General features: G+C 42.1%; 1 protein-coding gene across 1 annotated transcript in view; it reads left to right on the top strand.

Moving 5' to 3' along the window:
* Positions 1-16377, top strand: part of csmd2 (CUB and Sushi multiple domains 2) — a 778395-nt gene that overhangs the window by 206737 nt on the left and 555281 nt on the right. The window contains exons 10-12 of the mRNA XM_070898713.1: positions 4664-4858; positions 7979-8117; positions 15705-15892. Of these exons, the coding sequence (XP_070754814.1) occupies positions 4664-4858; positions 7979-8117; positions 15705-15892 (522 nt within the window). The remainder of the gene's footprint in view (positions 1-4663; positions 4859-7978; positions 8118-15704; positions 15893-16377) is intronic.

Here is a 16377-nt window from a genome sequence, read left to right as displayed (position 1 = left end):
CCCTTCCTGGCACGCTCTGGTTTTCATTTCCCTCACTGCTACCGTGCTCTATTGCCTTCTCCTTGCTCTTTGACTTTTTAAATTTCCGCTCACCTGAACCCTCCACCCCCCACTAATTAGTTTAAAGACCTCTCTTGAAGTCTATCACTATCCTCCTCACTGTTCACTATACTTCCAAGTTTTGTGTCATCTGAAAATTTTAAAAGTGTGCTCTGTACTCCCAAGTCCAAGTCATTACTATATATCAAGAAAAGCAGTGGTCCTAGTCTGTCCCCTGGGGAACCTCACTGTCTATCTTCCTCCAGTCTGATAAACAACCATTCACCACAACTTTGTTTCCTGTCACTTAGCCAATTTTGTATCCATACTGCCACTGTCCCTTTTATTCCATGACCTTCAAATTTGCTGGCAAGCCTATTTTATTGCACCCTATCAAATACCTTTTGGAATGCCCATGTATTGCACATCAACTGCATTGTGCCCTCATCAACCCTCTCTGTTGCCTCATCAAAAAACTTAATCAAGTTAGATAAACACGATTTCTCTTTAACAAATCCTTGCTGGCTTTCCTTAATTAATCCACACTTGTCCAAGTGACTGTTAATTTTGTCCTGGATTATTGTTTCTAAAAGCTTCCCCACTACCGAGGTTAAACTGACTGGCCTGCAATTGCTGGGTTTATTTTACACCCTTTTTTGAACAAGGGTGAAACATTTGCAATTCTCCAGTCCTCTGGTACCACCCCTGTATCCAAGGAGGATTGGAAGATTATGGCCAGTAGCTCCGCAATGTCCATCTTTACTTCCCTCAGCATTCTAGGATGCATCCCATCCAGTCCTGGTGACTTGTCTACTTTAAGTACAGCCATCCTTCCAGTAGCTCCTAGCAATTAAGAAAGCAAATGGTATGTTGACCTTTATTACAAGAGAATTTGAGTATAGGAGTAAAGACTTCTTACTGTAATTATATAGGGCCTGGTGAGATCGCACCTTGAGTATTGTGTACAGTTTTGGTCTCCTTATCTAAGGAAGGATATACCTGCCATTGAGGGAGTGCAACAAAGATTCACCAGACTGATTCCTGGGATGAGGGTATTGTCCTACAAGGAGAGATTGCGTAGACTACGCCTACATTCCCTAGAGTTTAGAAGAATGAGAGGTGATCTCATTGAAATGTACAAAATTCTTACAGGACTTGACAGGGTAGGCGCAGGGAGGATGAGGAGTCTAGAACCAGGGGTCTCAGTCTCAGAATAAAGGATCAGCCATATAGGACTGAGATGAGGAGAAACTTCTTCACTCAGAGGGTGGTGAATATCTGATATGTCCTTACTATACAGTATAAATGCACACGAGGCCCATACTTGAGAGAAGGTCACTCTGTGACCAGTTACCTTTATTACCAAGACCTCAAATGATGAAGGTGGGTGGAGCTTCCCATTTTATACCTGAAAGTCCAGGTTAGGAGTGTCTCCCACAAGTTCGCCTCTTGTGGTCAATGTTCTCAAGGTGTACAACTTAGGTCAGGTTATACATGGGTTACAATGATAGTTGAATACATGACATTCTCTACCCCAGAGGGCTGTGGAAGCTCAGTGTTAGTATATTCAAGACAGAGATCGATAGATCTTTGGATATTCAAGGAATCAAGGAATATGGGGACAGTGCAGGAAAGTGGAGTTGAGGTAGAAGATCAGCCATGATCTCATTTAATGGCAGAGCAGGCTCGAGGGTCTGAATGGCCTACTCCTGCTCCTAATTCTTATGCTCTTATGTTCTCCTCTTTATCAATTTTTTTATCCCAATCAGTATCTCAACTGCCTCCTCTTTCACTATGACTTTGGAAACACAGAGATGAGGATAATTTTCTTCTCTGAGTGTTGTAAATCTGTGGAATTCACTGCCTCAGAGAGCTGTGGAAGCTGGGACATTGAATAAATTTAAGACAGAAATAGACAGTTTCTTAAATGATATGGGAATAAGGGGTTATGGGGAGCGGACGAGGAAGTGGAGCTGAGTCCATGATCAGATCAGCCATGATCTTATTGAATGGCGGAGCAGGCTCGAGGGGCCGTATGGCCTACTCCTATTCCTATTTCTTATGTTCTTATGTTCTTATCTTCCTTGGTATATACACATGCAAAGTACTCTTATAGTACCTCAGCCTTACCCTCTGCCTCCATGAGTAGGTTTCCATTTTGGTCTCTAATCGGCCCCACCCCTCCTCTTACTACACGTTTACTATTTATATGCCAATTGAAGACTTTTCGATTCCCTTTTATGTTAGAACGCCTAATTCAGAGATTGATGGCAGGAAGATAGTTCATGTAAATCTAGTATTCAAAAAAAAAATGAATGAGATATGAATCAAGGAATTATAGGCCCATTATTCTAATGCTGGGAGTCAGAAAAATGCTCAGGAGTATTTATGGGATACTACCAATTTTCATCTAAACAGCGTTGAAGTCACAAAAAGTAGTCAACGTAAATTGGAAGCAATAGGGTATGTCCAACTAATTCACTAGAATTCTTTGAAGAGGTAATTAAATTACTAGACAAAGGGCAATCCATAGGCATAATTTATTTGGGTTTTTAGAACACTCCTGAGGCTTCAGACAAAGTTGTAGGGGATAGAATTGATGGCATATTTCTGAACTGAAATGAAAACTGGCTGGCAATAGGAAGCACTGTGTGATAAATGGAGAAGCCTCTCTGATGAAAGTGACTGGCAGAGTGCAGGAGCTGTCCATTCAAATTTCTTTCCGTTTGCACTTTTCATAAATCTATGATTGAGAATAATTCTCGTGATATTTTATAATTTACTGTTCAAACTAAGCTCTGTGACTGTATGATGAGGGTAAGGAAGATTAATAACGTTCAAAGGGACAAATTAAATGGATCTAATAAGGAACAGTGGATGGAATATCATGCAGATAAATGCAAGATAAAGCATGTTAGTACCTAAAATACCTTAATTGATCAATGTCTATTGGTGTGGGGAAAACATTTTGCTGTTTATAGAGCATTTACTGAAAATATCCCGTCTATTATCAGCAAGACGGAACAGAATTGGTACCAGGAAGCATTTTTTAAAAGTTTGAATTGCTGGAAATCAAGAGGTTGTTTTACTTTAAAATATAATGGTCATTATTTTAACTCTGAGCAGGCGAGAGGTGAGGTGCGTTGGAAACTCAGTGGCTGCTCCAGAAATCAGACCTGGGGTATTTTACCTCCTGGGCTTCATTATCGTGCCGCTGGTCTACTTCTGGCTTGTTCCAAGTGGGAAGTGGCCAGGAATCAGTTACTGGTCTCGTGGAAATTGGGTTGTCTTTGGCCGCCCGCCGGCATGCAGGTAGGTATGGGGAAAGGAGTTCTGGATGGAAATGGTGGGGGGGTGCAGGGTCGAGGGGGAGAGAAGGCCTAAAATGTTCTTGTAGGACCCCGAGGAGCATTCCTGCTCCTAACTCCACAAACAAGAGTAAAACATTTATCTTTCGGGACTTCTTCATGTGCCAAACCTCTTCAAACCTGCTTCAGCCTAGCGGGAAATTTGCAGTGGTTTCCTCGCTCAAGTTGGAGTTAAAATCCCAGTCGGAGTCCGATGACCTGATCAGATCTCATCAGTGTATGTCTACGAGGACCCAATCGTCTCTGGGTCGGCGACTCAGTTGTCCATCCAGAAGCCTGACTAAAACTTTCAGGTAGCAGAATCTGGACATCTTTCCTGGGCAATTTTAATTGTCTACCCAGCCAATTTTTGTTGAGCAGGTAGGGTGAAAAGTGCCCCCAAACAACATTGACACTTAACTTAAAGTTCAAAGTATGTGGGGGTGAAATTCAGGGTCTTAGAAAGACCCGTTACTGTCCGTTTGCGGCGACCACGTGTCGGAATCCAGTGGCCGCTTTGGGGTCAACTGACTGACCCGACCCAAATTCAGGTTGGAGATTTTTTGGGCTGGACCAGATACCGCCGATTCTGATGACCGCCAACGCATGACTGCCGCTAACGGACAGTAATGGGTCTTTCTGAGACCCTGAATTTCGCCCCCCATATGTAGAATATATTCCCAGCAGAAGCATTTAAAACTATATTGGTTCATTCTTTTAAAAGTAACTGATTAATGTTTTGAGAATTGGATTCAAGGTTATAATAAATAATAAGTCTAGACATTAAACGTTGTGTGGAAGTCTTTGGTTACAGTCCTCTTGTGACCCTGGAGGTAATCGTTTTAGAATTAAGGTGGTCCGAGTTGAATACTGTATATTGCAAAGCTAATATGTTTAAACATGTTTAAATGGATGAGGAAAAACATTTCACAACGCTTTACACTTTTGTAACTTTTACCTATGGTTCGTTTTGCAGGTGATTACATATGTTGGTGGAATTTATGTGCATGGTCAATTGGAAAGAGTGGGTTTGATAGATGGAATGGCCATTTCTATGTACAACCTTTTATGTTATTCCCATTACTGCAGATTGTTTGGGAAATGACTTGCGGAAGACTTCAAGAAATTCCTCTACTTTTTTTAAAGTTGCAGAACATGGCTGATGTTTTCTTAGCCCCATTTCATAATTACCTGGATACTTGTTTAGTTTGTTTAGCAACTTGCTGGAGAACTTACGCACACGGTATTAAATGCTGCCACTGTTTGTATTCCTTCAGCCTTCAGACACAATGAGTGCCCTGACCCCGGGGTACCGGTGAACGGGAGACGCTTTGGGGAAAGTCTGCAGCTTGGAAGCACAGTCTCTTTTCTCTGTGAGGAAGGATTTCTCAAGACACATGGATCAGAAACCATCTCCTGCATCCTGAAAGAAGGAAATGTGGTCTGGAACAGCGCTGTGCCAAGATGTGAAGGTGACCATTTTAACAGCATATGTTGACAGCAGCCCAGAGCAAGAATACAGAACTGTAATTGTGGTGGGGCCAATTTTGACTCAAAGTTTGTCAGAAAGATCTGAGGTTCACAGTCAATAACATCTTTCCTCCACAACATAAAATACACATTTCAGCAAAGAAAACACTCATGACATCTTTTAATAGTTGAGGTTGTGCATAGAACATAAAGTGTGTGAAATTTAAGCTTTGCATCAGTTCGTTCGAACCCCATTGTAATAGTTGGAGGCTGGAAACAGGAAAAGTGCTAGAGATTCAGATGTGTTATTTGTTCATTATTGCTCTCACTGGAAACAAAGACATCAGCATTATTGTGCAAAATACAGTTCACATGAATTGCTCTGTGCATTCCTCAGAAAATATCCTTTCAGTTTGGGAAGTATAATGTTAGAAAAAGTGGTATTATCTCTGTGACCTCAGTGTCACCCATGAATGATATTTTTTTCTACCTATGATATCGTAATACCCATTACTTTGTGTCTCATAATACTCCTGTGAAGCACCTTGGGACGTTAAAGATGCTATATAAATACAAGTTGTTGTTTATTATAAATGACCTGTTCAACTGTGCAGTTGAACACGCCCTGATATATCACTGATTATTTTTAACAGTTAAGGTGAGAAAGTAACAATAACGTGCCCACACAATGGAACCTTTTTTCGTGGACTCTTTTTTACAACAAAAAACATGTCAGTGTACCAGGACGAGCTGGCTAATGGAGCATTACTAACCGAGAGCTTGATAAAGTGGAGGATACAGTGATGTTTAAATTAATTGCGCACTGGTGCTTATGCTTTGACAAGAAGATTGAGATCTCGAAATAGTTTTCGAACTGTGCTGGCACCTAAAGTTATTTAGTTAGGATTGAGAGGACAACTTGAGACCGCACACACAAAATAAAATAACTGCAATCTTGAGACTGCTTGTTTCCTGGAGATTAACTGGAATGGATCTTTTTATAAGTTAAATTGACATACTGAACAATATTAACCAAATGAGATGCACACACATTTGAGCAACACCCCACTGTTCTTTTTGAGTTAAACACCAGAAAATTAGAGCTCAGATTTTCACTGCGGGTAGTTGGTAATGCAAGATGATTTATCCATTCACAACTGTGGTACATTTATGATAATGAAGGTTTAGGTTTATTCAAAGTTACTGTAAGTGGGCTCTATTATATTCTTGCCAAAAAATAATTTCAATTCATGGAATAAATGACAAAGGTGGCTTGCACAAAACAAGTTCCATATACTGCTACAAAAGCAACTCAAGGTCACTACATGCACAACAATGCAAATAACAACTGGAGTATAAGAGTAAAGAGATCTAACTGCAATTATATAGGACCCTGGTGAGACCACACCTGGAGTACTGTGTACAGCTTTGGTCTCCTTATCCAAAGAAGGATATTCTTGCCATAGAGGGAGTGCAACAAAGATTCACTAAACTGATTCCTGAGTTGAGGGGACTGTCCTATTAGGAGAGATTGAATAGACTAGGCCTATATGCCCTAGAATTTAGAAGAATGAGAGGTGATCTCATTGAAACATTTAAAATTCTTACAGAACTTGACAGGATAGATGCAGGGAGGATGTTTTCCCTGGCTGGGAAGTCTAGAACCAGGGGTCACAGTCTCAGAATAAGGGATCGGCCATTTAGGACTAAGATTTGGAGAACTTTCTTCACTCAGAGGGTTGTGGTTCTTTGGAATTCTCTACCCAGAGAGCTATGGATGCTCAGTCATTGAGTATATTCAAGACAGAGATCGATATATTTTGGATACACAGGAAATCCAGGGATATGGGGATAGTGCTGGAAGGTGGAGTTAAGGTGGAAGATCAGCCATGATCTTATTGAATGGCGAAGCAGGCTCGAGGGGCCAAATGGTCTACTCGTTCTCCTATTTCTTATGTTCTTATATTCTTAAAAGTGGATATGAGTGTGGAGGGACGGAGTGTATTTTTCGGCACCCTAAAAAGAGTGACCATGAAGCTGATTTGATCCCAAAAGTACAAGCGTGCCCATAGTGCTAATGTGCTGGAACTGCCGAGGAACAGTGATGTATTCAATTAAACCACCAGGACTCAGACATATGATTACTTGCCTTCCACCAGCACTTTCTCCTGGACTGCATGGGTCAATAGCATTTATGCACAATCACTATCAGACCACCAGCATTTGGCAAGCCGTCTAATGGTAGATATGGTTTAGTTGAGGATCTGGAATGCATCAATATTCCATGGAATTTCAAGCAGATTCAAAGAATGCCCTGGCTTGTGCTTCGAAGATCAAATTAGCTTCATAATGCAATTAGACCACCGGGAGTAAGTAACAATGTACATTTCCAAGCAGCTGGTTTTAGAGTTATGTACAAAGCTGCAAATGTCAGACATCTAGACATCATCAACTGTCACGATATAAGAATGGTGGTGTGAATGTGCTCACTTATTTCTAACAATCCCTTTTTTGAAAGGGATATTTATGCAGACCAAAAATGGTTTGAATTTGCCAAATGCATATATATGTCTACAAACCAAATGGCACAAGTGAGCTCACTTTCAGGTGAGAGTTCAGACACAAGCATTAATTATTTTTTATTTATAATATTTATATATATTTTTTTATTACTCTATGTTTCCTGAAGATTGTAAACCTTTGGACAACATAATTTTAGATCAGAATGTGCAAATATCAAATACCTACTACTTATAATAGAAGGCCTTTGTTCTGTACTACCAACTACTTCCTTGTCTTCCCAGTCATCTCGCACTAAAGTTGCAAGAAGATGGCAGAATGTTAAATAACAGGTGGTCTGGGATATGTTACAGACAGATATGGGGAATGCTTTGTTAATTTAACATTTGTATGCACCTATATCTTTGCTACTGATAAACACATTAGCTTAGAATAAATACAGAGAATGGCTTACTCTTGTTCCCATGTAATATGCAACTCAACCTGCATTAACAGTCAAGCTGTATGTGAAAAATGAGAACAGAATAGAATCCAGATCTCTTACTGAGCCAATTCTGTGTATGAACCCGAGCTGTACTTCACTCTGTTTTTTTCCCCCACAGCACCATGTGGAGGTCACCTCACTGCTCCAAGTGGAATGATATTATCTCCAGGCTGGCCAGGATTTTACAAGGATTCTCTGAACTGTGTGTGGGTGATTGAAGCTCAACCAGGATATCCCATCAAAATAACCTTTGACAGGTGCCTTCACACCTTTTCCAATTATTAACTGGTAACCGTGTTTGAATGCATTCAGCATAACGTGGGGTACGGTAGTGTAGCGGTTATGTTACTCGACTAACAATCCAGAGGCCTGGGCTAATAATCCAGACAAAGAGATTTCAAATCCTGACAGCATCATGGTCACTTTTTACTGATAACAGCTTTTTATTAATGAGAATTTGAATTCAATTTTGGAAATCTGGAAATTATCAGTAAAAAGTGACCATAAAGCTCTCAGATTGTCATAAAAACCCAATTAATTCGTTGATATCCTCTAGGGAAGAAAACCGGTATTTACCCGGTATAGCCAATATGTGACTGCAGTCCAACGCCAATATGGTTGACTCTTAACTGCCCTCTGGTGGCCAAGCAGGCCAATCAGATGCATGCAGGCAACGAGGGACGGGCAATAAATGCCAGCCTTGCCAGAATTAATTTTTTTAAAGTAGCATCAGCAAACCTCATTACTAATTTGTATTTACACAGCTTTAGTGATCAGAATAATGTCCATAAAATGCAAAGCTACTGTCTCAATGCAACCAATGATGTCCCTGTGAAATGCAAAGCATAGTAATAAATGATACAGACAGAGATCAGACACTGCTTTATTTATTCAGTCCATGACTTTTGCGATCATTGCTGAAAGGCAAATCAAAGAGTTTGCAGTCATATTAGATCCTTCAGACTCTGTGATTGTCGTCCGGATTATATTCATGCTTATGTTCCGGCAGTGCTAAATGGTATAGCAGATTAATTTTCACAGACTCTTCCCTGAAAGTGGCATATTCGATCTTTTAAAATACTACTTTCAGATTGATCAAGTGGTAAAATTATCAGAATATTTCTGTGTTTTTAAAATGAGAAATCAAGTTGAGAGAGGGACAGGATATAAATCAAAACAGATGTTACTGCAGGAGACTTTGGCTGGACTGCATTAGGCTACAGTATACATCACTGGTCACCACTCCATAGAAAGGATACTTGAGTTGATCCAATATTATCCAAGGTATTCGAATTTATGGAGAAAGGTTAAATAAATTGGAATTACTCTCATCGCAAAAATAGAGGCTTTTGAAGCTTTTGGGTAAAGAACTGTTTTATTTAAAAAATAATCAGAAATAAGCATTCACTCACCAAAATAACTGATTTTGAAGAAGTTACACCAGCAATACTGAATGTATATTAGTTCAAAAATGTCAAGCACTTTGACAGCAATCTTTGAAAATGAATTTTCCACTTTTACTCAGCCTACATTACAGAATTCTCCTGATGCCCATTTTAAGAAATGTTTTGAAGTATATTGCAATTTTCACCTAGTAAAGTTTCCCTTAGACAGCATATAATCATTGCGGCTCCCCCCCACCCCCCGGCCCGCCTTTTATCCTTTCCTTATGCCATGCATTATTTTCTGGTTAAGAGGAAAAGCAAGAGATCTTCCCCAAGATTTTTTTTCTCCCTCCACTTATCAAAATGGGAATATTGCATTGGTAATGTAGTAGAAATGACCAGATCACTACATTTTGAAGGATATTACCATGGCAACACTACTCTTTCAAAGCAAGCACCTGTTGGTCTAGGCGTCATATTATTTACTTTGCATAATGGATGTGAAGGGCTGAGAATAAATGAATTGTAGATGTGAGTGGTCCAACTCCCCATTCCACAGGAAGAAAATGTATTAAAACCAGTTTCTGAGAGACTATAAAATATAAGGTTCATCACTTTTAGTCTGAATCACAGACATAATTTTGACATGATAGGAAAGCAGCGGCCAATTTGCTTTGCACTGTCATGTTCAAGCTGTTGCAGTCCTTACCACCTTCAGTCTATTCCTAAATGGTAGTTAATCTCCTCAACCAGATTCACCACCACTCATCATTGTACGCAGTCCCTCAGAATCGAGGAAGACTTGCTTCCACTCTTAGAATGAGTCCTTAGGTGGCTGAACAGTCCAATATGTGAACCACAGTCCCTGGCACAGGTGGGACAGATAGTCGCCGAGGGAAAGGGTGGGTGGGCGCTTGGTCTCTGCATGCTCTTGGCAATGAGACTCAAGGTGCTCAATGCCCTCCCGGATGCACTTCCTCCACTTAGGGCGGTCTTTGGACTCCTAGGTGTCAGTGGGGATGTTGCACTTTTTCAGGGAGGCATTGAGGGTGTCCCTGTAACGTTTCCTCTGCCCACCTTTGACAATGTTCTCAACAAATTTCATTAACTTACACTACAGGTATTTACCCAAGACCTATAATATACAATTCTTTTATTGGTCATGGGCTCTGTTGAAGCCTACTTTCCTATGGGAATTCCAATGTTAAAATGCCAACAATTGTCCATTACATTCACCTGCAACTATTAAATATTGTGGTACTGCAATGTTAAATGACAAGACTTTAATGATTGATAACCTGTCATGCCAGAAGGCAGTGGTGTGTTATTCTTTCCCCACAATCACAAAAGAAAATCACAACTTTTTCTCAGTAACTGAAATTTCTGCTGTCAAAAATAATTCTTAAAACAAAATAAAAATGGCAACAATGTCAGATTTCATAATATGATTACACATGACCTCTGGATTATATTTATTGGGGCTGAAATTCCCAAAAAGACCTCTTGCCGCCAGAAAGCGGTGGCGAAGTAGTGGAGCCCAGTGGCCACCGCTAGCCCAATTGACCTTGGTGGATTTTCCAGCAGTTCCCACTTCCACCTCGCTGCTGCCGACCAGTCCTAAGTGCGTGATTAAGTGCTGCACTGCCGATCTCCCACACCTCCATCTGAATTCAGCTTGAAAACTCTTTGATCTGCCGCACGGTACCCCCGACATAATTTTTCTGTCAGTACACCTTGTTTTCTGTGTGTGGGAAATGGCTGCACGGCGGCCATTAAAGGCGAGGGCCCACTGCCGCGGCCTCCATTTATTTTTTTTGCCGGCTGACTTCCAGATCGACCGGATAAATATGCCCCTGGGTTCGGCCGGGCCGCCAACAGGCAGCCTGGCACTCTGTCTAAGGTGCCAGGCCGCTAGCCCGGCCGAAACCCTCCCTGGTGGCCTGGTGGACCTAACAAAAATCTTCGCAGAGCTCGCAGCGGCTCTCCCCTTTAAGTGACGTGGTGAGGCACACGGGTCATGACATCATCACCATTCCGCTGATGATTGACAGCGGCGGTGACACCGTCTCACCTTCACTTCCGCCTCTTCTTGTTGTCAATCTTCTTACCGCCACACTTCTGCTCCCATTATGACAGACTTCCGGTCCACTTCAAAAAAAAATTACAAAGAGCTGAATTTCGTGAAAGAAGCCACATCATCCGACGCGGCGGAAGAAACACTTCAGAACACCTGTTTCAGGCGGACCTGAATTTTTACTCCAGTGTCTCCTAATGATTTTTTTTAGTTTGAATCTTTCAACTTTTTCCAAAGACCTGGGATTGGAATTGCTAATTTTTTCCCCAGGGATGTGTCTCTGTTAACTGAATGCATATTGTCTAATCTGAGGATTTATAATGTACCCAATTTCCTCAGATACATCAGTATTATTTCATCAACCTGGTTCTCTCCAAATGCTTGAGTACTTTTCTCTTAACTTATAGAAGTTTTTGCTAATTTATTTCTCTAAATTAATTGAAAAAAAGCCAGCGGATAAATTTCAAAAACTTTATTCAGGTGGAGTTTATGTGAGTGTTTTTGACAGAGGTGTGTATATGTGTGAGTGGGGGAGAGGGGACAGAGAGAAAATGAGAGACTTTGCAGATTTCACTCTCAGCTTTTGTATATTGTGATGAGAAAGACAAGTGTTATCCTTATCCTAATTTGGGTCTTTTTAAAGTTGAATTTTGAAGCAAACATCTATCACCTGTGTTTTGTTGATAGAAAATCTCATGTCTTCATCTTCTTCATTGTCTCCTTCTCTTTGCTGTCTCTCAAACCTATTGTTCCTTTTCCTGGCTTGCTAGCTAGCTCTCACAACCAACTCTTCCCTGCCAGCTGTCCAACTGTCTTCGCCGTCTTTTGTGGCCATCTGCTGCTATTTCTGGCCAACTTTTATTTTACTGCTGCAATGGATAACGCTAAATGGGAGTCTCCTGCTCTCCGCTAAGTATTATCAGCTCTTTCTAACAGGGAATTGCACCAAAAAATTATTACCTTACACCTCTCAAATTGAACACAAAAATAAATCAACAGAAACAACAGATATTACTTTAAAAATAGCAATTTTGAATCTCCTAATAAATCATTTATATGTACATTTCATTTCTGCTGTTTCACTTCCGCACCCAAAAGTTCATTTGAATTTAAAACAGCAAACAATTGGAATAATTTCTACTCCATCTAAATTATATTAAATACCAAATAAGCGTCATTAAATGAGATATGTTATACATGTTATATTGTGCTATATAATTCTCTTTAGATGGGAACATTCACCTGCCACTAGCACATAACAGGAAATGTTGGCCATAGTGTTAAATTGTGCCCAATGGAGAGTGTTCTTAACTAAATAATGTAAATATTCTGAAAAGATAGATATTCCTAGTCTTAACTTTCTAGCACTGAATTCATGAGGTGAAATATTTCATGTTTCTTGCTATAGAACTGTACTCAATAATGGTGAAAGTCCATGAATTTGCAAGACCATCATTTGTTTGGTCATGCACATAGGCTTGTGTCGCTGTGCTCACTCGTGTATCCTGCTGGTTGGATGGTTGGTTTAGGATTTCTGCTTCTCGTTACGTGTTGTTTCCATAACACAATCAGCTTCGAGGGACAAAGCAATGAGGCATTGTATTGCACGAGCACATCACGTGGAGGGTTGTTTGGACCGAGGATTGCAACAGCAGCTGCCTCACATGCTGCGTTTCTGACATTAACTGGATGGAGAGGTGTGCTTCTTGACCTATAAAGAGGATGAGTCACCGCCAGGATGGATCTCATCCACCATCTAGTAGGGGGTCACCAGTGTGAACGTTGACAAAGCCTCGTCGGGTGAGCTGTCTGTCTGCAATCTCAGTCAAGGAAAGACTAAAGATTGCACTGCATTTTGCGAAGGCCCGAAAACAACCTAAAGTTCATTGTTTTAGTGATTGACTCATCCGACTATGGTTCCAGTGAATGCAACCCCAATTTCACATTCACCAATCGTCCTACACCTTACCATCCCTCTGATGAGATCATCACAGCGTCCTCTTGGCCAGAATGCAGATATAAAAGCTACCGCGAAAAAAAAAGGAAACTAACCACCCTTGTGCATTCCCTTAGCGCCTGTCTTCCGTGTGCCTTTGTCTGGCCTATAAATACTAAACCAGTGGCTGCACCCTAGCTGGTGAAGGCTGCAGTTGGGAGACTACAGGATGACCTCAGCAACCTAGAAGGCCTTGCTGTGGACTGCACCACCTCGGAATGGGTGTGGCGGTCTGGGCCGGCTGGCTAACAGACAAGAAGTGCACTGGTGGAGTGGCACTGGTGGGAGCACAAATGCTGTCATCCTGATTGCTGGACTGCTGTGGCACCCTGCAAGCCCCTTTCCACACTGGTAAATGCAGCCACGATGGCAACAGTCTGAACTTGCATGGCAGCAAGCTGAGCCTGAATGAGAGCAGTCTGAGCTTGCATAACAGAAGTCTGAGCTTTCACTGCAGCATTCAGACGTTGGGTCGCTTCCGCCTGTGCTGCAATGGAAGCTGAGCCATCGGCCATCACACCCTGCATTATGGTTGGGTTCACAAGTGGGATAATGGAGTTGGCCATCAATTCCATGCTGCAAATCTGGGCTCCAAACTGTGCACAAACCTTGTGCAAGGTTGATGCCGGACTCCTCCATGCTCCTTGACATTGCACTCAGGCTTTCTGGCAGGTCTGCCATTGTACCAGGCATTTCAATGTGCAAACCCATCAGCCTTCTTCTGTAGGCCATCCCATCGCAGTCCTCATCTGAGTCCTCTGCAGCAGAACTCATGTGTGACCTCGCACTCCGGGGAGCGGGCGCCTGCGCTATCCTTTTCCCCTGCCCTGGCTGCAGGCTACTCGTGCCTGGTGTCTCACCATGTGCAGATCCCGTGTCGAACCTATCCTCTAAAGTACATTGAGTATTAGTATCTGAAGTGTCTGGGTGTGTGAAATCGAGTGTTGCTGTGTCTTCACAATCACTTTCTTCCCACTCCTCCACCAGTGCCTGGCTAGGTGGCAGTTCTTCGCTATCTGATAGGAGAAATGTTGCAGTGATGGAAGGGGGCGAAAGCAAGAGGTGCCTGCTTACACCATCTGCAGCTTGTAAATCAGAAGAGATAGTGGGGTGAATGGGAAGTAGGATGTGAGAAGGAGGATTTGGTATGAGGATACCGTTATCTTGGATAGTTTCAGACCTGCCGCTAACCACAGGCTCAGCAATTGCCCGCCCAAGAATGGCCAGCACTGTCTGCTCCAAGTGGGTGAGATTATGCAGGCGTGCCTGTGCCCCTTTGGGTAGCGCCTGCTGGCCCTGAAGGTGAGCGACCCTGTTCTGCAAGAGAAAGGGGAAGTGTGTCAGTGAGTGTGGTGCAATGTGTTTGGGTGATGTGCCTGTCATGGATGAATAGCTGACAGGGTGTGCAAGCTATGTGATCTGGGTGTGAGCATTGCAGCAGCAGTGGTGAGTGTGTGAGGGTGAGGTGAATCTATGAATGTGAGGCATGAATCATGTTTGGTAGAGATTGTTGGTAGGTGAGTGATTGAGGTGTGGTGCATTGAGCAATGTGTGAGGCTAGTTGTGCAGATGGTGGGATATGACATTTGACAATTAATTCACTGACCTTGACCACTCAACTGATGACATTAAACTTCTTCCTGCATTGAAGCTAGCTCCTTGAAGAGAGCCACTGCTGTCATTGACAACTATGGCTATCTGCTCCCATTGGCATTTATGAGTTTGCCTGGGGTGCCTCTTGGCCCCCTGTGGGAATAGGACCTCACTCCTCCTGCAGCAAAGGCCACCAGTGCTGCATCAGAGAATCTTGGTACACCCTCCCCTGTTGTGACATTTCTACTTTCTCCCCCAGCCAATTGCATGAGCTGCTGCAAGCAAAATGCAGCTCCCCTTTAAGAGGTGCAGACTGCCTTTAAGAAGTGGAGGCGAGCTTTCATTGGTGCTAGCCTTGCAAAAATGTCAGCCCCCACTGACCATCAGCCACTCAGCAGCGTGTTCAGTGCTGGGCTGATCGTTACAATCATTATAATTAGCAGGCATCACAAAGGTCCCATGCATACCTACATTCCATTCAAGGGGCAATTGGCAATTGCACATCACGAACCCCGTGTCCGTTTTTGGGTGTTAGCCATTTTTTTACCCTATGTGCATGTGCATGCCTGTGTGTGTGTGTGTGTAGTATTGTTAGGGACAGGCAAATATAAATAATTGGTTTTGTTTATGTATTAATTTTTGTAGAGAAATGTGTAAATAGTACACAGTTCAATTATGTATGTAATTGGTTATCTGAAAATCCAAACTCCCGGTACACTTTATGAGCTAGTCTCGGTATCTACCAGGTTCATCACTGAAAATTATATTTCACAGTCTGCTGTCTCTCTATTTCCAGATTTAAAACTGAAGTAAATTACGACACCTTGGAGGTCCGAGATGGAAGATCCTACTCCTCAGCACTGATAGGCCTCTACCATGGTACTCAAGTACCTCAGTTTCTGATTAGCACCAGCAACTATCTTTACCTCCTGTTCTCTACTGACAAAAGCCACTCGGATGTTGGGTTCCAAATTCGCTTTGAAAGTAAGTCACGTAGAATTTAGAAACAGCTGCCGCTCCGAGATGGTGGAATGATTTACAGCTTACTTCAGTGACGATAGTCATCACAGGGATGCTCCTAACAGGCAAATAATACCTCAATGTTTTGGTTTGGTTTTACCATGGAAACATTTGTATGTTTTGATAACTTCCATGAATAGCCACCCCGGAGTGATTTTCATTACTACACCACAATATGATCTGTATGTTTCTTGAATACAGAGAAAATGTTAAGCTGTCCCTCTGTAGACTCACCACAATTACCTGCTTGTAAGGACTGATTGCCATTATCATTGTTAAATCGATTTACACACAGTTCAGATGAAAGAAAAATATCTGATGAGAAACAAGTGCCTATTAAAGGGGAGATGTCACTGAATTGGAAAGCTTTCAGGCTTACTCAGTTCCTCAACGAGCGTGAAACAGCAGGGCCGAGAACGACAGAACTTAGATTGGATGATGGGGAGCAC

This window comes from Pristiophorus japonicus, chromosome 14, assembly GCF_044704955.1.
Source record: "Pristiophorus japonicus isolate sPriJap1 chromosome 14, sPriJap1.hap1, whole genome shotgun sequence".
NCBI lineage: Eukaryota > Metazoa > Chordata > Chondrichthyes > Pristiophoridae > Pristiophorus > Pristiophorus japonicus.
The sequence above is the reverse complement of the archived record's forward strand: the minus strand, read 5'-3'. Positions and strand labels throughout refer to the sequence as shown.